Source organism: Aythya marila (assembly GCF_965140915.1).
Source record: "Aythya marila genome assembly, chromosome: 6".
Classification (NCBI taxonomy): domain Eukaryota; kingdom Metazoa; phylum Chordata; class Aves; order Anseriformes; family Anatidae; genus Aythya; species Aythya marila.
Genome location: NC_139047.1, coordinates 23248560 through 23275393, shown reverse-complemented (window position 1 = coordinate 23275393; position 26834 = coordinate 23248560). Strand labels below are relative to the sequence as shown.

Here is a 26834-nt window from a genome sequence, read left to right as displayed (position 1 = left end):
ATTATTACTACTACCATTACTGCAATGCAGGATAACAGGATAAGCCGCTGAACAAATAAGCTCCATCCAAAACGTAACATGCAAGAACAGGAAGTTCAAAATACAGAATAAATTTGTTTTCCTTCCTAACAATAATATTTTGCGTTTACATGGATGCAACATAAGCACATTTAGTACAGCTGATTTTTTTCCTCAGGTATTTACGGTGGCAGTCTGCTTGTACAGCAGTGTAAAGCCATTTTCCACACGCCATGGGGAAGAGCTCAGTAAAAGGGAGAATCACAGAACAGGCAAATATCTCATTGCACAGTATTACAAAACAAGAGCATTTGGGAAATGAAAGGTAAAGTCACACTTGGCAGCTGGTATGTCACCTTACTCCTCTGGATCCCATGGAGCTAATCTGTAAGACCCAAGGCCAGATACTCTGTTCTGACAGGACACATACCCACACATTCACTTGCTTTGCCTTTACCTTCATCAACAGCTATCTACTTCGGGACTTACTTCTTTGAGGAAGTATTTAGTACACCAAGGTGTTTCTGTTTCAGCACGAAGCCTCTCTTCATTCCTCTGTCGTTCTTCAAGGGCTCGCTTGTGCTCTGTAGCTTTATCGATGTCTCCATCCCGCAGAGACTCTGTTACATGTTGCCACAGCCTCCTACAAACGAAGTTTATAACTTTAGTTTTCAGAAGTTTTCTCAGTCTGCAGCCTCACACTGCAGAGCAAAATCACTGCACGCTCCCCTCCACTTACACAGGACAAAACATAATGGTGCAGCACAGATGGAAGGGCTTGTGGCCAAGCCTTACATCTGCAGCAGCAGTATGGAACAGATAGAATGGCTCTGAGGCTTTGGCTGTGCCAGTCTAATGTCTGTTTGCCTTTAGAAGCTGCTGTGGAAGTGGAATTCAACAGGCAGTTTCTTGGGAGGACCTCCCTTGGCAGGAACTGCCCAGATGCATAGCTGATGGTTAAAAACAGAGCAGATAACAAGGCTTTGCTCTAGCAGCACTTCAACTCATAAGACTCTGTCCATGAACAAAAGGGACAAGGTAAACAACCACATGCCTGTGCACACTGATTTCTCATCACCATTATGCACTTAATTTGGGGGGCTTCGTTGTTGTTTTGTTTTTTAAAAGCAAATAAAGATCAGTGCTGCTAAGCATTATTCACAAATAATATCTCCATTTGTAGGTCTTCCCAGAGTATTCACCAGACTGCTCAGGACAAAAAGGGTCAGATGGCAATAACCAGATATTTTACCTAGATTCAAATGGTCCTTGCTTCTCGATGGGCCGGACTCGCTTTCTTGTCACCAACAGTTTTGTCAAGTCCACATGTTTTGTCTCCCCGTTGCTGTAGGTGAACTCGAGCATGCTGTTCCACTCTCCTTGCACTCTGCACACCACTGTGTTTGTCGTGTTCTGCTTCACTTCACCCGTGACTCTAGGGAACGTTAGTTTTTATTCTTAAAAGGCCATGGCTAAAGCCACCTTAAGACTATTCATTGCATTAATCACAGCTCCATTCTGAATGAGTTTGTACACTTGTCACACTGCCTTTACAAATGTCAGTTACTTGAATTGCATTTGCATGGAGAAGCTCAAAGAACAAAGTGACTTTCACTCATTGCTCCAGTTCTCTTCACGTTACTCAGGAAACTCAGTTTTTGGCTTCAGCTTAAACTTGTTTCAAACCTTTTAGCGGGATTTGAAGTGAAAAAGGAACTAACGCAACGTATATCACATGTCACAAGGAATTGATCATTTCCACTTGAAATACCACATCAGGTATATAGTTCAAATTTTAAAAATACAAATAAAAATGCAGCTTTTTACCGGGACTATCTCACTACCTGCTGGCACTTTATTTTATGCCACTGTCCTCCATATGTAAGTGGTCTCATATCTATGTTGCTCATATAAGCATCACACACACAAAGGCAGAAGGCAAGGTAGGAAATTCCACACTACCGGATGAATCAGGATAACAAGGTATTAAAAATGTCTTTCTAATATCCAACATCTCATCCAAAGTCTCGCTCAGATGAAGTTCAAGTATTGCCATAAGCACACACACACATTTTTCTTTTCAACATCAAGACCTGTCCAAAGGCCACCTGACACCCATTTCATCATGAATTAAAGAGCAGAAATGTACCGAGCATATTGCAAATTGCCACGTTCAAGTAGAAGTTGTGATTCTTCCTCCCAGAAAGAGCAAACTAGTGTGTTCACAAACTCTGCAAACAATGCTTAAGACATGCTCTCACTTGTCAGGCGCTGCAAGTTTCAAAGGACACTATCTCCAGCTTCAGCTAAACTCCAATTACCTTTGCACAGCTTCTATAATCATATCCAACTCCACACCACTGGTCTGCTCTCACCCTTAACAGCTGCACACAATGGAAAGCAGCTCCTCTGTGCTCCCACCTTGCCCACACAAAAGCACCAGAAACTCTGAGGAAGGAGGAGAGCAGCACACAGCTGTGCCACGTTCCCTCTTTCATATGCACTGGTCACCTCCATCTGTATCTACCCATGCCCTAGTGCTCAAGCACAGTTTTCTATTACAAAAATTTAAGATTCATTCATGAAAAGAGGACTGAGTTAGTGTAACATGGGCAATAAGAGCACATTTACATTCAGCTGTTTTTTCCTGAAGTTAACAAATGGTAACAGTTTCTGAAAATAACTGAAGGAGCAGGCCACAAGCCAGCAGCCTTCATTTTGTCTTGCCTTCTCACCGTGGGGCTCTCAGCCCTCGCTGAAGCCCCTTGTCCTCCTTCCTGCAGATCCGCATATAGTCTGCATCCACAGCATGGCAGAGACCTGCACGTCCAGGCTTTGCACTTACACCTCCCCAGGACTGAGCTCTTCATCTTTCCAAGTGCTGTGTGGTGACACTGACAACCCAGTACTTTAATAGCAGTCATAAAATTGTTGCCTCTACTTAGCTTAAAGCAAATAAGGTTTTATCACTCGTGCAGCATTACAAGGTGCAGCGCTGAGCAGCTAAATGAAACTTATTGTGACCTCTATTTCCTCCTGCTGTATTACTCTATGGCATACAACCATTCCCAGCATTGCAGATGATGATTATCTGCCTGAACTAATGGTGATTAAAAACCTGGTAGCGTTTATTTGCTAACTTGGCATGATTGCTATACGCCTAGTTATTACTAAATCCTCAGTTTCAGCAAGCTAAAGGGGTGCAGGACCAAGGAGCCGATACCTAGCTGAGCTCTAACAAGGGTCACTACAAAAATCTGTAACATTGCCATGGCAACTCACTCACGTTCTGCATAACCATGACAACGCTGCTGCCTCCCCATCAAGAGGTTCCTTTTGGAAATGTCCAGTCATAGCCATGTCACATTTCCAGGAGTTCCAGCACCTTGAACAGATCTGGCCAAGAAAGCCTCTATATCCATGAATAATTTCATCGACACAAATAACAAAACATTTTCCGAAACCAAATTATTAAAGTGAAATTTATGGCTTATTTTTATGGCATAAGAGGAGCTATTGAAAGATGTAAGGAATAGTCTGAACAGTGGAAATAAGGATCCCAAATGATACATTTTTGCTCTGTTTCAATCATGATGCTTTTTCATCACACAAGCTTCAGTTCTCCAGATGCCACTGGGCTGGGGAGGTATGTCTACCTGGAGGTTCTCCTTAAGTTGCTTAAATTTGATAGAATTTCTGTATGAGAAGCATAAGAGGAAGACCACTAACTAACAGAAGACTATTTACTCACATTCTCTGTAGTGTTTTTACCTTTTCATTAAATGCCAGCTGGGGACTCCTTCCATATGACAAGTAACACTGCTGAGGTATTCAGCGAAGAAATGCAAGGGAATACAACTACAAAGCACGTTACAAACACACAACCCTTTGTGGCGGTAGGATCAGCCTCATTTCAAGCAACATGCAAATGGAAAACCAAGAAATACTAAGTCAGCATTAAGAAATCTGCAGCAGCCAGGAAGAAAAGTCAGGAGCCCTGTTTTCCCAGCAGTTTGAACCAAGAGTCAGACAAACATGGAATTCCCTTACTGCCTCTACAAACAACCTAACTTTTCCTTGAGGATCACAAGAAGCAGGGATATTAAGACCACAGCGATACCTACCTCAAGTATTCATGAGCAGCAAAAACAGCTAACTCTCAGACTATCAAAACACTGTTACTCAGCACCCAGAACAGGGCAGTTGCATAGCTACCGGAGTTCTAGAGCACAAAACTATGTAGAAAAATAGGGAAAAAAAAGAAGCGTCCTCACCGATGCAATTTGCCACCATACAAGGGCTTGGTGTGGAAGTTGATACTTGCAGAATAGCCAGTCTTTGCACAGTTGATGTTGACTTTTCCTCCCAGTTCTACCCAGGGAACGGTTAAAATTGATCGAGCGTATGCACAGGGCAGAGAGAAAGTATATTCCTCCTCATGTTCCAAGAGACTTAAGAGACCTGTGTGAAGAAATTTAGGACACCTTAAATTAGCACCATTTTAGAAATGATCAAGTTAGTGATTGAAATATATCCAATACTGCATCTGACTACATTTCCTCACAGACTCCTCACACAAATGACATTTATTACAGATTCAGGAAAATGTTTCTCGATAGAAAGTACTAACCTGAGTACCACAATATTTCAAAAAAGAAAAATGCATTTATCCTAACAATATTGATCTACAAAGTACAATACTGTGCTGTGCAACATACTTTTCAGTCGTATGTGAAAGGGCTGTTGCTGTCTTAAAAGCAGTTCCAGAACACAGCAACACAAGATTTACGCTGCCAAAAGGAAATAATGAGTGAGTACCCTGAGCTGCAGTTCTTGAGGGAGGGTAATATTCCTGTTCCATTTCCTCTCTACTTAATAGATCCTACCCTATCTGAAGGCAGATAGCAGAGAATCTTCCCTGCTACACTTACCTGCCAAGATAAACTCAACTCTTTCCTGACAGTAGCTTTTGCAATAAATGTCAAGAATCTCATAAAAACTAGAATTTTTCTTTGGGCTTTAAGATACATGGTTTTGTTTGAGTCCTACCAAAAAAAAAAAAAAGACACCACACAAAATCTACCTCTCAGCATTACAAAATCATAGCATAACAACTGACTGCTGTCTGCATCGACCATGCCTCTGCAGCATGCCATCACTGTGCACCTCTGACATTACTTTTCTAAGTTTCTCTTGTTTTTCAGACTCGTGACATGATTTGAGAAATACCCTAGAGGAGACATGAGCTTGTGAAGTTACCTGCTACAGGCAAAGCATCGAGATGTGCCTTCCACATCTCCTGCCGTGCTCACTCCCTTGTCAGGTATGCAGTTTGCAGTTACATGCCTGTCCCCTCACGCCCCCGTGGCTGTGCAATATACACGAGGAGCACAGAGTGGGCAATGCTGTCTCATCTCTTGCAGGAATTACTAGCACTAAATGGAAATTACAGTTACCCTCCTCTGTCCCTAACAGATCCAATTAAAACTTAAACAGTAAGATACATAAGAGCAATACATGCAAATGAATAACACTTCTATTTAATAAATATCTGATGGAAGTTAATTTGTCCAATGCTTGGGAACATTCACAAACACCGATTTGCAGTAACTGCTCTTTGGTTTGAAATTCAACATTTTATTTCCAAATACAATCCTGATTTTTGGCAAAGAGTAAACTTATGTAGTGTGTCATCCCCCCTCTCTCCCAGTATGAAAACTGCTGCTTATAATGAGAGCTTGCAGTATCTTCTGTGCTTTGTAAAGTACTAAATCACCAAACGACTGTACATTAAGGCTCTCAGATCTGAGATTAAAGGAGAACCAGAAGTACAAGAAAAAAATGAAAACCCACAACAGCAACTGACACCTCCACAAGCAGATTTTTCTGAAGAGTCTTTGAAACAAAACTACCAAGCAGCATTCACTTGTTGTGTGCCTCTGGCAAAAGTACATCAAGTTTTTCTCTCAAATTAGCATTTTTAACAATATTCTAAAGTGAAAAGGAAAAACATTATGCTTACCCTCACCAACCATTGTCACTCCTATTGACATTCCTAAGAATTTACTTTTTGTCCAGACGTGAGCATTGACACACATCTTCCTCTCTACACACTCAGCATAAAACCCTGAGACGGGAGGATGGTGGGACACTTGCTCAGCCACAAATTTTACTGTATAGTAGTCCGACTCTGTTTGGCCTTCCAGATCTTTAGACAGAGTTACTTGCTCTGAGGGGGAGTGAGCAGGTAAGTTACTGCCAGTGTCAGCAGCTACTTCACTCTTCGGCATCCTCCAAGAGCAGTGAAACGTTTCCCCGATGATGGGATTGTACGGTTTCTTGGCGATAGCTCCTTTGCGACCTTCATGAAACGAAGTGAGATAATACTCAACGAAGCGGATCATCCTCTCCTCGGGGGTGGTGCCGTTTGTGATTGCAATGAAGAGATCCGGGTGGGACATGAAGTCCGCATACATCTCCAGCAACGATCGCTTCTCTAAAATAAAAGTAGGAAGAACCACCTGAAATAAAACAAAACCCCAGAACACCTCGTAAGTGAAATGAAGAGGCAGGCATTTTTATAAGGGAAGTTTTCAGGTGTCAGTTTTCATTCCGTCTTGCTTTGGACACTGCACTTTCAGACTGAACCTTATTGTCCCTCTTCAAAGGTATGAGGGAAACAGAGCTGATCTGAGGTCTCAGAATTAATTTACAAGGAAAAAAGAACATAATAGGTACAATTAGGACAGAAGTGTTTGAAAGGGACTGAGCACCCCTAGCATAAATAAATCAACTGCAAAGATATAATGTGTTCCACATGTCTGCAGAGGAGAAAACAAGCAGGAAGGAGCTCAAACTATAGCAAGGAAGGTTCAGAATAGAAGTTATGAAAGGTTTTGTCTAATGGAGAGAAAAGCATGCAAGCTATGCCAATACGCTTGACAGCCTGCAGAGTCTCTCACCATAGAAAATAGGACAACCATCAATCAGAAATTAAATTAATCCTTTACCTTTGAGCAGAGGATCTTATAACTTCCTCATATTTATCCACCATGACAAAAAAGAAGTGGTATCTCTTGCTGGGCCATGAAAATATTTTAAAGAAAGAGGCTATATCAGTCTTTTCCTTCCCCATAGTGGCAACTAACCTCATGTCATTTACTGTGTTGTAATGAGCAAGACAGAGTGTTTCAACCATGAGATCCAACAGTCCATTTAAATCAGCTGCATTCAAAGAGGTGTCTTCACACTTCAGTTACTTACTCTTGTTAAGTCCATGCCAAGTTTCAGCTGAGACAAGAGATGCAAGATAACACTGCGCTGCTCCTCCACTGCTCCCACGTTATCTTCTTTATCATCACCGATATCCTCCAGCTCCTCATCTGGATTTATTTCTTCAGGTTCCTGCAATAAGAGCCATAAACATCAGCTCAGAGATGGGACTGTCCACACAGTATCCGAAAAAGGATTTAATATTGTAACTATCCCTGCATGATAAAAGAGACTAACCAAATCCCTGCAAAGGCCTACAGAGTAGGATATTCTCCGAGGCTGCTGAAGAACTCAAAAGGCCATTGAGATCAGTCAGTGCAGATTTTACTCAGAATATTCTGGCTAAGATTTCTCATCATCTCTCACACAGGTCAGAAAAGAGCATAAAAGCAAACATGACTTGTTTTCCTGTAGCTTTGTGAACTAATAGAATGGCAAGCCTTTTACACATACGAAAATAGTGAAGCAAAAGCTAGCAGGAATTCTGGCCACCTTGATGACACCCTTCCACCTCTACACTACCACCTCAACTCCTTCCAGTGTTGTTGCCATCATCGTTTCAAAGGCTGCATCAAAGAGTAGTTCCTAGTTACCTGCTTCCTGTCATGCAAGATGACAATTAACGTATTTACAGGCCTCTGTTAGTACAACTCAAGTGCCCAGACAGACTAGCAGAAATAAAATGAGCACCATTTCAACAACCACCATCCCGCAAGCAGGAAAGATGAATGCTTCAGTGGAAGGGAGGTGCATTTCCAGCTCTGAGTAGCGTCTTCTTAGGACAAACAGCTGGAAGGAGGCAGGTGCAGAGGGGAGATGAACTGAATGCCACCAGAGGGCAGCGATATGCATCTGCCCAAAGGCAGACCTTCTCCCTTGGTCAGCCGCCATCAGCTCAAGGAAAATTTTTGTCACACCCAACCACGACAGAAAACACCAGGGTCCACAACCTTGTGCAGAGCCCATAACCTGACGGAAGACACAGTATCACACAGGTGAGTCCTTGCCAAGGATGCGACACCATTCTGCTATTGTAAATAACAGAGCTGAAAATATGGAGTGTGATAATACTAGGCATACCTCAACTACAGACAGGAGCACACATTAAGCACTTGGCCTCATAGAATGGCTCAGGCCGGAAGGGACCTTAAGGATCATTTAACTCCAACCCCTGTGCCATAGGAAGGGATGCCATCCACTAGATCAGGTTGGCCAAGGCCCCATCCAGCCTGGTATTAACTCCCTTCACTATTATAAGAAGGAAGGAATCAAAGTGATAAATTTGAAAGCTCTTGGTTCGTTTGCTTTTTGTTTGTGGGTTTTTTTTTTTTTTTGTATTTCATGAAAACTAGTCTGAATTATTTAAAAACATATAAACTATGGCAACCGAAAAATCTTCAGGTTTTATATTGCTAAAAGACAGCAAAGTGAAACATGCTGCTGCAGGGGCATACAGCACATTGCCTTTTCATAATGATACAGTCTTATGCAAAGAACTGTGTGAAAACAACTGGTATAGAAATAATGTAATTACGATTTTCTACCTCAGTTGGGAAATCATGTTCTTTTTAAATAATCCTGTTCTTTTACTTTAGTATTTTGCACTTCATATTCTTTTTGACAGTTATAATGATATAGGCTATAGCTGTATTTCAAAACAGTAAGCCATCCTGAAGTCAAGTGATGAGAGTTGCTCAGATTAAAAAAAACAGATGCAGTAAGAACTGGAAAAGAAGGACAGGGAGATTTAATAGCTGGAGACTGGCAATTTTGTCTCTCATCTACTTAGGCAGTTCTTCTTGGGTTTATTTTGAGAGCATCATGAATTCCAATTAGTTTTTTTTTGCACTTCAATTTCCAGTTGTTTTAGATCAAAATGCGAAGGAATAGTGACTATTTCAACACCTTACATTCCCTCCCAATTGGCTCCCTCTTTTTGACAGCTTGTTCCAGAAAGCAGCAAAATGTATTGAAAAAGCAAGGTATGCAACTTTAATTTACTGCAACTCCACTCACTCGTCCTCTAAACCAGCTAATTGAAAAGCATAAGAATTGTATTTAAATCATATTCACATAATATGATCAAAACAGATATTCCTCAAAATAATTCCCCACAGAAAGAGGATTTTCACATTACCTTACCCTTGTTAGCTGGCAGGGCTCTGCGATGCACTGCTCTTCTCTGACAGATGCTGGCTTGTTTATCTCTGCTGGGAAATTCTGAGCTGCTCCATTTTTGAAGTGGTTTGAAAGAGGTATCTTTGGTTCCAGCCAATTGATCGTTGTTCCTGAAGCAAAAGAAAGTTTGCGCTGAAACTTGTTCATCCTCCGGAAGGTCAACAAACAGCAGTTTTCACAAAACAGCTTTTTGAAGAAAAAGCTGAAAGCAGATCGTTCCTTCTGCAGCCAATCCCTTCAGCAGCCACCGAACAAAGGTGGTGCAATGAGACACCACCTCCAGCGATCATTAGCACAAACCCTGCGATTGGCGAGCTGTAATATGTGCAACTTGTACTGGAGGAACTAGTTGGTGTCAGGAAAGGTGTAATCAGACACTTCAGGAAGAACCCAATATCACCCGAACGTAACCCTGACAGTTTTCTTGAACTGGAAGTAAGCGGTGCACTTTTTTGTACCTTCTCAAACCCAGCTCGATTCTAGACTAAAAAAAGTTGGAGCAGGAAAAGTTTCACTGCCAATGTTTTCTCTGGAGAGGGCAGTCGCCTTTTCTTGGCTGCAAAGGAGGCAGGCACACGCTGTTGAATAAATAATAGGTGCTTAAAAAAAGCTGCAGGGCTTGGAAAGCTATTACCCACTCAATGATTCCAGCATCTCTAGTTACTCCCGGCTAATTTATCACAATGGATCAAGTTCCTCATCAATAATGCAAATGTTCCATTCTTTTTCAAAGGCTAATAAGTGTACAGGTGACTCCAGTAGGGTTTGATGAAGAAAAACAAACTGTGACAAGCCATCTCAGTTAGGTTGCAAACGCAGAAGTTATTAGGAAGCCAGAACTTGTAGCACCAATAGAGCAGCTCCCTGGGCTTAGGAACCAACACCAGGAAGGTTGCTGTCCCTTCCTATCTTATCCACAGTCCGTCCTTTCCAGATCTTCTGCTTTTAATGTTCAGTTTTTAACTCCAGCCTCAATTATGCATCATCCTATTTGCTGGTCCTCCCCTCTCCACCCATCTCTAGGATTTACCTAGATAACTTTAGCTTTAACTATTTAACAATATAAATCCTTTATTTCATGGTAAAAGCTAAATTAATTACACCTTTGAACTAATATGCACTGGCAAAGCAAGTACTACAAATACAATAAGAATATGGGAAAGGTAAGAGACTAATTATGAGTGTACTTTTTGGCATACTTATGTCTGACATATCTGTTGTATAATACAAGCATGAGTATCCACAAATCTTGTTTACAAAAAGGCACTGAGTAAGCTCTTGTAAATTCTTTGCATCTTATTGTGATTTTTCAAATAGAAAACCAGATGCTCAGTTCCGTATGCTGCACACAAATTTGGTGGAACAATTCTAGTAAGCACCTATTCACTTTAAGCTATTTGACTGTGCAGGCATAGCAACATATTAGGCTTTGGGTTTTGTGGTGTTGTTTTTTGTTTCTGTGTTTTTGTTTTGTTTTTTGTCATTTGTTAGTTGTAGTGTGTTCTTTTTGTAGGTGGTAGGTAGTTTTTTTTTGTTGTTTTAAACTTTAGCCAATTTGCATTTGCCTACAAGGCTGTCCACACCTCAGAAAGGAATTCAATATTTATTTTAGTTTGTGTTTTAGACAAGTATGTTAAGCCAAAATATGAATATTGATACCTAAACAGTATTAGTAATATCCCATTCAAATTCAGAGTTTTGTATTTGAATGCTTAACTAGAAATGAAAGCTACACGCATGTAAATGCTTACAACAGGCATTAAGTATGTAAAAAAGTCATAAGAGCATGAGATTCAGCAGAGCTCTGCTAGACAACACATATCCTTAGAGTCTTCGACCCCCATAAAGTTCCCCCTCCACTATTACTGTTCCCAAGCTGCCAGTTACATCCCAAAGGCAGCCACCTTTTCGTTGTGCCTTAGGTACTTTTTTCTGTTGTGAGATGATCCACAGCAATTAGAAATAAAGAAATCCAGAGAAATCAAACTCTACAAAAGCTCAGAAGAAATGAGGCAGCCAGCAGTTTTATCTGCCCATAGGAAACTGGATTTAGTGGAGCAAGCATTTTTCACAACTGAAGAAGGAACGGCTTCTTGTCTGTGATAGGGTCCAGCTCTCTGTGAACATCTATACCCACCTGCTGGTAAGGATCCCTTTTGTTGTGAAGCATGTTGTAACTGGAGAATATGGAAGCAGTCATTTAAGCAGTTCATGGTTGCCATGGAAGTTGCTTTGAGCATTAATAGGTCTTGATCCAAGGACGTAAGGTGACCGGAGACAGGAAGGCATTCTATGCTCCTGATCAAGTCTCTCTGCTGGCCCTCAGCCTGAGACATCATCTACCAAACAAAGTAGGTATTTATCAGAAGGTGCTGGAAGCATGCTGTGTGATGTGGCAGACACACACAAAAGGAACCCAAATGATTTTACAATGATAAAACTACCTGGTAACAGGTGTATATAAATTTAACCATACTTTGTTTCTTCTTGAAGCCACTAAAACGTCATTAAATACATGACAAAATAAGCACTAAAATACGTGGCACCTTGTTAACGAGCAAAAGAGTATCACAGATTCTTCGGTAATACATGGAAGTGAAGAGGAATCTGAACACAGTACTTGCTACAGTAAATAGCAAACACTGTCAGGCTTGGCTGGTAGGGACACACACCAAAAAAAAAACACTTCACACACACCATGTGAAGAATAATTAAGCTCTGTGACTTGCTCAGCCTGCAAGAGAACCTTAGATCCTTTCCATGGGTACCCAGATCTTTTCATTCCCTACAAGAACGGATCCAGCCTTCTAAAGAAAAAGAGCTCTACCACTCAGTTCAGTTCAAACTGCACAGGATTCTCCTTTATCATCAGCACTGCCATTATGCTTACAGGACCACTATCTCACTGTTTACTTTGCAGAGGGAGTAAAAAGAGTGGCAGAATTGTCACCTTAACTACATGTTGAAATTACAACTTTCCTCTTGTCATTTTTGCCCTTGTTCTCCCTTCAGTCCCTTTCCTGCTTCCTCTGGAACATCACAGAACCTGCAACAGCACATTTGCCTGCAAGAGGTAGAGCTGTAACGCACACCAGCTATCAAGCATTAGTCTTCAGAAGAAAATATATTATTTGAATTCCTCTTTGAGCTTACAGAAGCAGAAGATTGCCTGACTTTGAATCATAGGGATGAAAGCAGACTCCTCTACCTGCTAGTCACTCTTCCGAGGAGGAACAACAAACAGCATTAATGCAACTGGATACCGCTACCCCTGTGAGCATTATGCATTCTGGCAGGTAAGTTAAACATAAAAACAGATTGATTAAGCAGAGCAGAAGAAGGATCTCTTGAAAGAATCCAAGATGCATTCATGCATTTAACTGCTACAGTACTATTTAGGTTTTTAATTTAGCAATTCTGGCAGTATTTCACTATTTTTGCTGTACCATTGCCTGCAATCTCCTCCAGGAACTGCTTTTATGCTTTTAAGGTTTTACACTACTCAAGCAATAGGTATTCATCCAACTTCACGGTATGTGGTATTTGGAAAATTTATGGGCTTGGCTACAGAGCACGCTACGGCGTGAATTTGCATATCACTTGGCTCTTTGGAAGTGGAGTTCACTGTGCACATTCAGACTGAGCCTGTCCCAAGTGTCACAGTGCAGAAAGCTAGCAAAACAGTGATGTTTTGCATGGACAAGGCTGTGTAACTAGCACAATACTTGCCTTTTTTCCCAGTCATAAATGCAATTCAAGTCTTTGTCTTTCTTTCTAATGTTTTAAAAACTTCTGCTGGGTTAACAAAAGGACACAAAATTGATTGACAAACAACCACAGCCCTTTTTGTGACCTTTGCTCTTAAGTCATTCACCATGCAGTAGCACCCAAGTGCCTGATTCCAGGATCAGGTCACACAACAGGACAACCCATGTCATATTCAGCACTAACATCCAAACAGACATCTCCCCTTCCACAGAGCATACTTGAAGCAATCCTAAATCCTTCCTGCTTATTCAATCAGATCTGTATAAAAAAAGAAATGGTGCTGGGGGTGGGAGAGAGAAGCACGGCTGTTGAAAACTGGGTGTCAGAAGCATGCAAGCTATAGCTCTCATTTTACAAACGCATGCACCTGTATTTACTCAAAGTCAGCACAAAGATCCTCTCAGAACTCCTGTTTTGCAAGGTGTTCTTTTCAAGTCATCAGCATGACATGTACTCAGTCAAGAACAAGGGAAAGAAGAAGGGAAAGGGACTGACAGAAGAACCAGCTACAGTGCAACTCATGGGCAAATTAAAGAATCTCCCCGCAGCAGGTAATTTGAAAGAGAAGGGTTCTTCCCATAGCTTCTCAAACTGCATTTGCAGTATTTGTGCTGTATGATGCTCAAGTGTAACAGGCACGCACCTGCCCTTTGTAATTTCAAGTATTTTAACTGCATCTAAAAAAAAATTGTGGGTGTTGTATCCAAGCATTTTATCTTCAAAATGGTAAGCAAACTAACTGACATTTACAAGGGGTATCATTACTGAGCGTTGTCTCTACAGGTCAGAAATTAAAACTGATACATAATGATATTGTGTCACTAAACTCAGTAACAAAGTGTTCTGCACTCTTCAATGTTAAGAAAATTCACTCCACTTTGAGAAAACCTCCATGGTGAGAATCCCAATTACAGGACACAAGGCACTGCTTCAGTGTTCCAACTCACACAATCTCCTCTTTCCTCCCTTGAATCTAGAAAGCTGTATTGCCATCTGAAAAGTGAAAAATGTATTTCTGAAGCAAGTCCTCACCCTTCTAATTATCCATGCTTGCCAGACGCTTCTTCGCTAAATTAAAAAGCCTGCCATTAGAGACTTTTTGTTTTACCAAGGAATGTATCATGCTATGCTAATTACACTGCTAACATTAAAATATGCATTAATAGCAAAACTGCTACAAAATCACACAGGTCCACAATTCAGCAACTAACTGTTTTAGAAGGAGCTTTATATTTGTACACTGTCAATACTCATGAGTTAAATCAACCAACAGTCAGTCCATTCTGTCAGACAAGATGGACAGGTAATCTCCATTCCCGGAGGAATGATAATAATCAGGTAATAATCCCCAAGAGATACTACATCTGAATGTGAAGTGGGGAAAAATGTGTATTTCTAAATTGCTCATTTTCTTTTGCTCTTTTTCAAATCATATCCATCCCTGGACGTGAATTAGCATACCAGATAGCAGTACTAGTATTCTTAAGCATCAGTCATGACCAATTTCTCTTTAGCCACACAAAGTACAAGAACAGCATAGCCAATTCTTCTGTAACTCCAAGGAAGAGCTCAGTAATTGACGTAACAGTTAAACCCTCATTACCTACCCTGCTAGGACTTGCAAAGATCAGAATACACAAGTCCATTTTGAGCACAAGGATACTATTGCAGTGCGTGAAAGTCACAGACTATACACCACATACCACTACAAGCCAGGGCAAGTTAACCTCACACAGCTATGCAATAATAGTTTGGGACATACAACTGACAATGTAAATGTCCAACTAAGAATAGCAGGCTTCTCCACAATCCTAAATATAAGATGATAATTCCTTCAAAAGATCATTAGGTAATTTAGAAGACAAACCTCTCGAACATCTACAAGGTGATCTGGCTGCAGAATAGGAACTCTTTTTCCAGTTGACAATCTGTGATGTCCAACATTGAAAAAAGAAACTGCATTTTGACTGGGTCTTCTTTGCACACCAGGAGAGCTGCCACTTCCTTGAGATGCAAGAGAGAAGCTGCGAGATTTCAGAGGAGGGTTGTTCTAGTGAATAAATAAGCACATGAAGAAAGAGTTACTTCCTAATAATCAGCAAATATTCTGATTTGAGCTGTACAGCAGAACATTTAATTCTAAATTTGTATAGAGCAAGGACAGATGACAAAGTCATAGTAATGTACTGGCAGCAATTTCTAAGCAGAGTATTTTGAATCATCTGTTGACAGTTGCCCTGTTTTACAGTCTAATTATAAACAATCAGTGAAATGAGATGAATCAATACTTTTCACTTCTGACTGGAAAATTAGCCCTTGATCTGCAACAGTTCTAGAAACTGACAGCTAATGGATTCTGCCAGGATAGAGTTCACATTTGAGAGAATGGAATTTCATTCACAACTATTAATTGAAGTAAACATTAACTCAAGATCAACCTCTTGTAGCTTGCTCTATCTTAAAAGCATGATTTTATACAGCTACAATATAGGTTTTGTGGTTACCAAGAGTTTCTATAAAATGTATTATGTTCTCAACCACCAAAAGTCTAGTCTAGTCTAGGAAAACACTGGACTAGTTCTCTAACCTTTAAGCTCCACTTCCTTATCAAACACCAGCTGACCAGTACCCGGTCAGGGAGGGTTAGTCAGCTTTTCAGTGCAAAGTGACTTCACTTTGTCTCATTCCTAAAGCATACTTCTATTACAAGTTAGCTATTACTCAGAGAATTTTTTCTTGTCATGAGTTTCAAGCAAAACCACACACCCTTTTTCTAGTATTTGTCTTAGATAACAGAACAGTTCGTTTGCAACTACCTCTACCACCACCCTAAATTATTTTTGCCCGAGAAAATATCAATCGTACAATACCTTTCCAATAGCTTCTGTGTGATGCTGTGTGCATATTTGTAGCCTGCTAACCCAGTGTTGCCGTTCTTTAGCATCAGTAGCTGAAAAAAGCAAACCAAAAGAATTACCTACATGAAGACATTTTAAAGTATGTGCAAAAAACTGCTTGATACTCCAAAATAGACACGGACATTAACAGTACAAAACTTTTTTTGTTCTAAAATTTGCTCAGCTGATCTGTAATTAGCTATGACATTAAATCACGTTCAACAGAATTAGCAGGTACTTTTTTTTTTTTATTTTTGTAACATAGAAAGAACTGTAACACAGAAATAACTTCTGTATATAAAACTAAAATAACTTCAACAATTACTCCCTACACACATTTTAATTTAACAACGTGCCATATTTTCCTGGAAGCAGAATAAGGTGCCCTGAATTTAAAAAAAGACAGCATATCTTCAAAGAAAGAAGTACTAAAATATATTAGCCCGGATTTCAACAGCCTACAAAATCAGAGAATGGGCTTCTCTAACTGCCACAAGAAAACTAACATACAGAACATTAGGAATAACATAATCCTTTACAAGTGTCAACACAGTAATGTTACCTACAATGAATTAGAAAACTCTGTATCAGTACAGTTTAAAGGACACTATACATGAAGATTAACCCCCCCACCCTACATGTCTCAAATTTGTGGTCTTCTGGACATCATCAAGCCCAAAGAGTATGGAACCATCCGAACAGAAGGACAGCTCTTAACTAACTGAAGAGCAGGCTGAAAGTTTCACACACAACACTCATTACAGCAGTCAGTCAAACAAATTCTTTTGCTTTTGGACAGGCAGCCAAGCCCAGAGCGGCAACCACAGGTGGGAGCCAGGAGTGCCTCTAGTGGAAGAGTCCCCTGGCCAAGAACAGAGGTCCTACCTCTTAGTTTATACTGCTCCCCGCTGGCAGCATTGACTGTAAAGGTGTGAGAGTCTTCATCACTGGGCGAAATTACAGCTCCTGCCAGCTGCAAGGTACCCCTGGGCTTCAGATGTCTTGACTGCTCATTCACAAAGTACTCCAGTAGGCCAGCATCATTGTTTAAAACAAAAAATCTGCAATGGTGATAAAGCAAACACACAAAACAAAGTCAGCATTTTCATCTTCTTTTAAGAAGGGATTGTGAGAACAGATAAAATGGAAGTCTTGATTTCTCACAAGTTCACAAGAGACTGGACTGAGACTTAAAAGACTTGTGTCAGTACAACCCTAAACACATGAAATATTTTCCCAACATGTCTGCAGACAAATTAAGTTTATACTAAATTTTTCTCAAAGATTGGGATGGATTTCTATAGAACAAGAGAACAACTGTGCTCACAGAAGAATACTACTGCAAGATTTTAAGACTTAAAAGAACATTTTTTAATAATTTTTTAACTTCTTAATCATACTTTAATACAAATATTATTCATCTGCATGACAGCTCAACCTATATAGAGAAAAGGATTAAGACACTTTCATCAAGTTTGCCTAATAACATTGGATTTTCCCATTTTCTACTTAAAAAGACTGAAATGCACTCATTTAGGCAATGCCAAGAGTCTTTTTTACTAAAAACCACCAGGGAAAAAAAAAAAAAAAAACAAAAAAACTTACCGATATTGCCAACCAGTGACAAGATTGGTGTATTTCATTAAGTAGCCATAAATATTTTCCATGTGATCACTATCACAAAAAGAAAAAGAAAAGCAATCAGATAATATCAAGTAGTAAAGCTTCAGTTTCTAAGCATCATTATCTATTCCCTGAAAACTAATTTTCACCTTCATTTTTTAGAGCGGCGCTATCTTTAAAAAAAAAAAAAAAAAAAAAAAAAAAACACACACAAAACAACTACCAATACTTAACAGATTTGAATCTAATTTCTGAGATTATTTCATAAGACAGTTTAAATGGACTTACTGAACTCCAAACAGTTTCCAGGCATGATTAGTTTCACCAACACTTAAGATTCATTCAACAGTCACTCTGGCCTAGTTTCAGGTAAATATAAACTATGCATGCATACTTATTTTGTGTTCCCCCATTTAAGGAAGCTTTGTAAACAAAATTAACTTTCTTTAGCTTATTAAGAGAACCTCGATCATGGTCACTAGCCAAAACCCGCCGCTGGGTACTCCTATGGATGGTTCTGCTCGTCCTTAATTTCCAGAATCCTTCCAGACCATACAGGTGCTGTGCAGAAGACAACATGCATGTACAGGCCATATCAAGATATTCTGAAATATAAAGCAAGCCTGAAATGTCTCCTTCTCCGGCCTGGCAGGAAAATCCAGTTGTTTCGAAGCCTGAACTTGCAACACCCACCAGAACTACGAACCCACAAGGGGCACGTAGCATGGAGACTTAACATCGCTACAGACAAAATACATTAGCGCTTCTGAAAATCCATTGTCCAAAGAAAGGTTTACAAGTCTTACGGCAACAAACTAATCTCCTTAAAACCACAGCTTGAAACTCAACTTTATACAGCACATTCCCGTAACTCTAGAAATGCTGCTGGAATGAACCCAACTGGTACAGCGGAGCACAGTCCTATAGCAAAATGAGCAGTCTGAGACAGAGCGCTCAGGTACAATGTGAGAAGTTCCTATTTTATCCCAACAAAGAACTGAAACAACAACCTAAACATCAGATGTTAACCATTTGCTTTTTAAAAGAATCTTACATTTAAGCTATTTTATTAGATTTTAAATTTTCTGTAGTTTGCAGTATATTGAAGATTAAGGGAAAATTATTTCGAGTCCATGGGAGCAGCAGCCTGTGCCAGTCATTAGGTGGTCAAAGTGCCCCCCTATCAGGGAGAGTGGAAATGTGGGGACACACGGGACTGCTAGAGCCAGGGGAACACCTCCATTCATGGATTTTGGTCCCAACAAAATTGGGCTAAGTATCGGTGGACGCGTTACAGAACAGCTGAAGCTGCTGCCCATGCTTCATTTCTAAACAGAGGCAGTATCACCAGAGTACACTTACTGAGTCGTCAGGTTTTTGAAGAAAAACCAAGTAGCTGATTTTTCACGTTACATTTAAAAACAGCAAAACGCATCCAGTAGCTGTCAGTATGACAGTACTGCCCTGCAATGGAAAGCAGCCAGTGGGACTAGCTAGGAATTTAATTAGGAATAGCTCATTAAGCAGTACTATGCAGACAAAAACAAACCGTAGGAGAGCAGAGAGCATCTTAAACTCATAAAAATGCTAAGGAGACATGACCAAACACATCCCCATCGGCTGTTACTGCGTACAAGTGAAGTGCAGTTTAGACTTATTCATTGTCACAATTATGCCGAGAACTGTGAGATTGCAGTCATAAAAGTGCACAAACTTGTCTTTAATGTTCTGAAAATCGTCTCTAGTCACAGCTAATTGCTTTCCATTTTGCTTAGCCGTCCAAGCTTCACCCTTGCTCTGCGATCACAGCCCACAGAGCTCAGGGAAGAGCCGCTGCCCCGTCCCACTGAGGGACCCAAAGCAGTGGCGCGCTCAGCAGCAAGTGCACGCACGTAAAGCCTTAATTTTGACCCCACATCCCAGGCATGAACTGTTAACTCAATGCAAAGCTGATTTTCTGTCAGACTAGGCAATATTGGTCACATTGTCTCCCACCTTAACTGTGCCCGCCGACAGAGCTGTGAAAATCATCGGCACAATGCTGAGGTTTCACCCCGTCAAAGGCCGAGCAAACTTTGAGCAGCCACGCATGCCACAGATTAACCTGCCCAAAGGGCATGAGAAACTCGGCCGGTATTTAAAACATTTCCTTGACAGTGTAAGAGCCTGGAAGCAAACACAAACTAGTAGAAGAGCAAGAACATAGCCCTCGTAGGCATCAATCACACTCTCCCAGCACAAGTTCTCCAAGGCCCATGGTGTGTGTTTTCAACACTTGAAGTAAGGCTTATTTCAAAATCAGTAACACTAAAAAAAACTTCAAATCCAGACTGAAAATCATAATTCACAAAAGAGAGATGGTTACTGTCTTGTAACTGTCCACCCCTCTTCCAGGAGCAGAGCTAACCTCCTAATCTCCTTTTGTGTAAACACGAGTACTTCCCTGTAAACACAGCAAAACATGCTCAACATTATTAACAGCAAGGCCACAGAATTGTAACCAGGGCATTCCCTTCAGTAATGTTAAGGTAAGTGCCTCCAGAGCAAAATTAAATGTTGTAACATCAGCTAAAGCAGTGTCATAAGGCAGAAAAAACCCTGTTTAAAAAAAAAAAAAAAAAAAAAAAAAAGGAATATTACACAAGAATGGAATAAGCAGGGCTCTTCTGGGAGCTACAGAAAGCTTCTGAGATGGCAGATTTTGAGAGCAAAGTGGTTTGGGTGCTGGCTCTGCTCAGACAACCACAGCACCAGCAGTGGTAAAATTAGTAACTTCCTTAGAAGTTACTTGCCAGCATTTATTCCAAGGAAACAATAGTGAAACTTGTTTAAAGTTGTCTGCAGAACTTCGGAAGCCCCTATCATACCCCACTTTGGGGTTTCTGACTTTTAGAAAACAGGTTTTGGAAGTGACCAAAATCACTGAGCAGCGTTGCACAACGCTCACAGCAAGGCCTGGCTGCGCTGGGATCCTCCTCCCTTTTAGCAAAACCTGCTGCTAGCTAGGTGCATGCACATGTACCTACGGGTAGTGTATCTTTCAGTAGCCAACTTGCTGCTGCTGCTACTCAAAATGCTCCCAGCAGTTTCAGATTGTCAAAGGAACAGGAACAGTTCAGCCACAATGAGTCAACAACTTCATAAAAATTTGTGTCCTTCTTTGAAGTGAAGGCAAAAAATGAGTGCAAGTGTTGCACCAGTTAGGCATGTTAAGAAAAAATAAAGTTGACACTTACTGTACTGCTTTAAGTAATGACTCCTTGCAAATCATAATCCAAGAAAAAGTTATGCAGGAACTTGTGGTACAGCACCCGAACCTCAGCCCAGCACATCTACCCCTCAATAAATACATGTTTTTGGTTGTTTTTTTTTTCCCCTGAAGGCTGAGCACTATTGAACTTTGCTGCCCACCTATCTCACTTTTTCAGCCCACTCGACAATATTTATAAACTAAAATTGTCCCTGTAAGCGAGTGATTAAAGTTTATGAGAAATTACAAAATGGTCTGTACTCTTCTCAGAGGACAAGCCCGCCCCATCTCCAGTGATGTCTCCCACAAGCCATATTTTTAGATACCCAAGCACCACTCAAAGACGAGAGGAATAAAACATTCAGATGTTTTGCTTTTGGGTTTCTGCTGTGATTCACCAAGGATTACTGTTGATTTATGTATCCTTTCTCCCCTTACTTGTCCTTTTCTGCTACGCCCCTCAAGCTGCAGCAGCTGTCGGTGCCTTGCAGGCTGGTTTCCTCCTCGGAGGAAAAAGAAGAGCGGGTGATGGCAGGGCCAAATTCCTCCTGTATCCTGTTTACATGCAGCACCCAAGTCTCGAACACAGATGCTGAGGCACAGCAGCCCCACGGTGACGTCCTGCAGGAGCTCCAGCCAAGCCAACCTGCACCTGACAGGCACAGGGCCAACATCTTCGCCAAGAGGCAGGCTCTGCGCAGGCACCTCCCCACCTCTTCTCAAGCAGGGCATTGCCAACAGCAGCACAAAAATTCACCTGTCCACCAGGACAGGGCTCGGAGCACGCTTCAAGGCTGTCCCTCTGCCAATGTTAACTTTGATGGGGCCCGGGCAGCACCATGGAGGACACTGAAAGCAGCCAGGCTTCTGCAGCTGCTTGAGGAGCAAAGCAGCAGCCAAAGGCTTCCCTGCGGATTTCCGTAAGCTCCAAGCAGCTGCTGGCTGCACATGGATCTGAAGACAGCACGGTCATAACAATGCAAACCAATGAATGGCTCTGACTACACAGTTTGAAAAAACAGCAGGAACCATTTTTACTGAACTTGGTCTGTAACAGCTTGCTTATTCCCCATATACCACTGCAACATGCTTGTCTACAAGGTATTAATTCCCCTTTTCGTTAAAAGGAGGCGGGGAGAAGGAAGAGAAGATAAAGGGGGGAGGAAAAAGCTATGTCAGCAGTGGAAACTGTGCAAATTATCTTCTGTGACTGCAGAGATCTTGCCAGCACACCCAGCAAGGCAAGGCGGAAGCCTTCATCCAGCTCACAGCAACACATTAGCTCCGCTTTTCCAAATGATTTTGGAAGAAATAAAAAACTGACCTGGCCATGCAGCTCACCACCAAGACCATGCAGTCAGCTGTGAAGTAGCCGCAATAGCTCCTGTTCGTCAGTTCATCTGTTTCCACCGTGTTCGACTGTGAGTTTAGAAACCAACAAGTGCAAAGAAGAAATGTCCAACAACATGACAACACTGACTGTAAACCCCGTGAACAGAATAGCTGGCTGCAAGCATGAAAACATGCTAGCAACACACATCTTTGTTAAATATAAGAACTTCTCCGCGTGTTCCTGTAAACCTTTAGGAGTGCACATGAACTGGAAGAGAAGCACTGATCTGCCATGGAGGACCCAAAATGAGCCCAAGCCCTGCAAGCCCAAGTTATCGACAAGGCAGTTGCATTTGCACCTAAATTTTCTCCTGGCACTAAGTTCTCCAGGGGAACATGACAAATCTAGCTTACAACATTTTCTGCTGTTGTTGTTTTGTTTTTTTAAGGCATACTAATTAGACTTTCAATTCTTTTTTCTGCATTAAAAGGCCATGGATCAATTATACACAAATGAAACAATACTGTAACACTTCTGCAGGGTAGCAATGGGAAAAAGAAAAGGAGAGAGACCATTTAATGAATGAGAAGCAAAATACTGCTCTCACTGGGCTACTGTAAAGCTGGTAATATTTAACTACTTTATCATTTAAGGAGCTCTTTAGCTCTCATCTGCCTGTAAAAAAAAAACTGCAGTGAGTTTCAGCTAAGCAATTTCTCTTGCATGTATGTGAAGAGCTCGAGTCAGCATGAACTCTACCCACACACAATTTATTTGTGGGTTTGCATCAGCATAACACAAAAGAAGCTGGACCTGAGAGTCAGCAGCCAGCCCTGCAGATTATTCTGCAAGGATAACCAGTACTCAAGCTACTGCTGAACAATTAACTGTGGATTTAACTCACAGCAATATCTTAGAGGTGAAAGGTACAAAAACCAGGCAGCTCAGGAGGTATGAACTCTCCACCTTACGCCCTTGGAGCACGGCTATTGCTTCCTGTAACTAACAGCATTCACGTTGCCAGTTTATGGCTGCACGCCATAACGCACAGCTTCATGTATTATTGTTACCAGAAACCAAACCATTCCCTTCCAGTCCAGTTTCATCAAGCTCAGGCAGCTGACAGTTAAAGCTGCTCTGCTCAGCAAACAGCAGCAACGTAACATAACAATGCAACGCAAGCTGGGCAAACACACTGATGGATGAGCACCTCTGAAATGCTGCAGTATCTGCTGTCTACAGCTCTTCAGAAAGTGGCAGACCCTGGCAAGTACTAGTCACAGACACTGGTGCTAAAACCAGTTAGTTACTCTAAGCACCCTCCAGCATGTTTTAGCTCATCAACTGCTATGCATACTTTTCCCTCAGGCATTTTGGTCTGCTTCTAACCTCTTCTAACCTAGGAGCTCTTAAAATGTAGGTATGGACACTGATTAGCTATCCAGATAAAAAGTAGAGACTTTTTTTTTTTTTGAACAATTTTTGAGACATTTTAGGTTAAATGCAGGATAAAAATTACTATTTCCAAGCAAGCACAAACACATCCATCGCCGGATATGCTCAAAACTCAGCTGGAGAAGGCCCTAAATGACCTGTTATAACTGTGAAGCTGGCCCTGCTCTGTGCATGAGGCTGGACTAGAGATATCCCAACCCAAACTTATCCTATAGCTTTTAGATATATGGAAATGAACCCAGAATATTCCTACATTAAACTTGAGGCATGAGGTACTCAGCAGGTTTAAGCGCTAATTAAGAAAGCATCTGTGTTAGTTTAACCACTTATGGTCATCACAACAAACTAAAATATCAGGACTACTTCCTTGGTCAGTGCTTTAAGTGGACAGTGATCCCCACACAAGAAATTACTCAAAACCTTTCCTGTTCATCGCACAGTGAACATCAGGCGTTATTCATTTGATATTCATGCTCCCACAAAAAGCTTTCCTATGAGTTTCTTCTCCTGTGCTTGTTAGCGATGTTTATGAAGGAGTGATGCACCAAACAATAAAGAAAGAGGATACTGTCATTCCATTTTACTGACAGGGAACGGATGTACAGTGAATTTTCAGCCCTTCTAGCTTTGAGCTCGCTGCGGCCCATTTTTTTCCCTACCATATTTTTGCAGTTGATATTTTCAAATCACAGCTTCTGGTGATTTCAGCTGCAGCTGTGACCCTGCAACAGTTCTGCAAAATCAGAGCCAACTGTTCCAAACTAGGCCTCTGAGAAAGAGGAACATACAATTAGTGATTACAGAGGAAGAACAGTTTAAAGAGCGTGACTGTTAGCACAGAGGAGGTCAGAGCCAGGGTGAGAAATGAGCACATGAACACAGCATCCTGCAGCTATACCTTGAAGACTTTTGGCTTTCAGTTGCAGACCACTCGCTCATTGCAGCTCCACTGCAAATGAAGTCAGCTTCAGCAAACTGAGCTCTGTTGGAAATTAACGTCAGTGCCTAAACACTAAGCACATTTTTAAAGATTTTCAGACTCAAAAACTTAGAAATTCACACGTGAAAGACAAAAAGGCACATCCAAGGCAAAAAGCCTTCCCCATGACACTGATGTTCCTGCTCCAAAGCAGAGAGGCATCCCAGGTTATCAAACATGAGGTTGCCAGCTTAACACACAAAATACCAGCACTTCTCCCCCCCCATTTCAGCCTGCTGCATTTCATCATTAGATGTGCCATATAGAAAACCTGAAACCACATAAGCTTTGCAAGCACCCTAAAATGAAAGTTGCCAGACAGCGTTATCAACAAGCAGTGGTCCCTACAATAAAAACACATCAGCACCAGCTGATGATGGGCATGTGTGTCAAGGCAACATCCCTAAGTAAACAGGGTGCTGTGGTTTTCATGGTACTGTGAGTACAGCATGAGAACCAACCTAGGACAATCTACCAGCAGCAGCTGGCACTTTCTGCTTGTACATTAAGCAGTGTGATTAGGTCACACACAGTTTGTTTTTCATCTTCTCTCTAGGGAGAGAGCGTGTGTGGCAGAGGAGGATGTTAATATTGTAGGCGATTTTAATTAACATGCTGCTACACGATTACATTAGAAAAGGCAAGTTGAGAAAGTACCCTTTGCACTTCCAGGATTGGCGCTTGTAATGGCCATTAGCTCCTGGAGAGATCTGTTCTAGGGAAAGCACAAACTGTTGGATGGTTAAAAGCTATTTAGAAGTTTCTGCTTCTTCAGTTCAGCTTAATTTTTAACTCTGAATGAATATTCCAGTATTAAGAAAAGTATCCCGCATGTCAGAACCAACTCCCACGTTTGTTGCTCCTGCCCCAGCAGCTTTTACAGCCTGCTCTGGGAAGCAGGAGAGGGATACGGCTCTTGAGAGCTGCTCACGGAGCAGCCACAGGGCTGGAGACAAACTCAGAGCTCACCGCCCCAGTTCAGGTCTCTGCTAGAACACCAGCCATCACCACGACCTATTTAAGTTGCCCAAACCTGTTTCCCCAACTCTACCCACTTATTACACGCTCGCACACACACTTCTCTCAATTCACAATGAATCTGGGCTGTCATCTGCTCTATCTCCTTTCTTCCAGTCTGTGAGCGCCAACGCTCACCTGCCTTTTGAGAAGTGCTTGGGGCTTTATCAAGGACAAAAATAAGTGCGATAAATAACAATCTTAACATTTTATTAACAATGAACAGATCGGGGGGGGGGGGTGTGATATAAGCAGCTGAGCATTTTAAACATGGCCTTCTTGTGTTGTGAAGAGACAACTACGTTGAGTGCAGTGTTTCTCAGTCAGTGCTATGAGTACAGTATACTCGTTAAGGAAGGCCTCAGATGAGGATAAATAAATCCAGGCACGGGGCTTTTCAGCCACTTCCCACCATCATGGTGAATGAACGTGACATCCACCCGTGTCTGACTGCTGGTACCAGAACGGAGGGCAGCTCGCACGACCACTGGCACCGTGAGATCCCCAGCAGCCAGGGCCTTCCACCACCAGATGGCCTGGGCGCCATCACAGGCCTCCAGAAACAGGCTGAGGTCACCGTGACACAAGCGTGACATCAGATCCATCATACAATCAGCAAAACCCTCCATAGAAACGTAATTAAGTAATAAATGGAAGCTGTGGGTGCCGCCCTGATGTCACAGAGCCGGGCGGCAGCGGGAACCTGAGGGAACGCCACAGGAGCTGAGGAACCTGAGGTAACACCACCTTACGGCCTGGAGGGGGTTTGGGGACACCCAGCACCAAAACCCCACGCGTGACCCCAAATAATTAGCTCCAGACAGCACAGGAAGAAACCCCGGGACGTGGGAGATGGGGAATAAAAGTGCTTGCGCTCCTGGTACTTCCTTACTGGGAGCTGTCCCAGCATGACATTTGCGTAACATTTCTTTTTTTATACTTTTCAAGTGATAGGGACTTAAACTCCAGCCTGTTCTCAGGAGTCCAAAGTTAATTAGGCCAGCTAATACACCGTATGGCAGCCTAAGCAAGAATTAGATGCTT

At 41.7% G+C, this 26834-nt stretch overlaps 1 protein-coding gene across 1 annotated transcript in view; it reads right to left on the bottom strand.

Moving 5' to 3' along the window:
- Positions 1-26834, bottom strand: part of OSBPL11 (oxysterol binding protein like 11) — a 33458-nt gene that overhangs the window by 1903 nt on the left and 4721 nt on the right. Inside the window, exons 2-12 of the mRNA XM_082762996.1 lie at positions 17739-17807; positions 17019-17194; positions 16107-16186; positions 15104-15286; positions 11606-11807; positions 9433-9578; positions 7282-7422; positions 6041-6539; positions 4293-4479; positions 1271-1453; positions 508-661 (exon numbers count right to left, since the gene is read on the bottom strand). Of these exons, the coding sequence (XP_082619122.1) occupies positions 508-661; positions 1271-1453; positions 4293-4479; positions 6041-6539; positions 7282-7422; positions 9433-9578; positions 11606-11807; positions 15104-15286; positions 16107-16186; positions 17019-17194; positions 17739-17807 (2020 nt within the window). The remainder of the gene's footprint in view (positions 1-507; positions 662-1270; positions 1454-4292; positions 4480-6040; positions 6540-7281; positions 7423-9432; positions 9579-11605; positions 11808-15103; positions 15287-16106; positions 16187-17018; positions 17195-17738; positions 17808-26834) is intronic.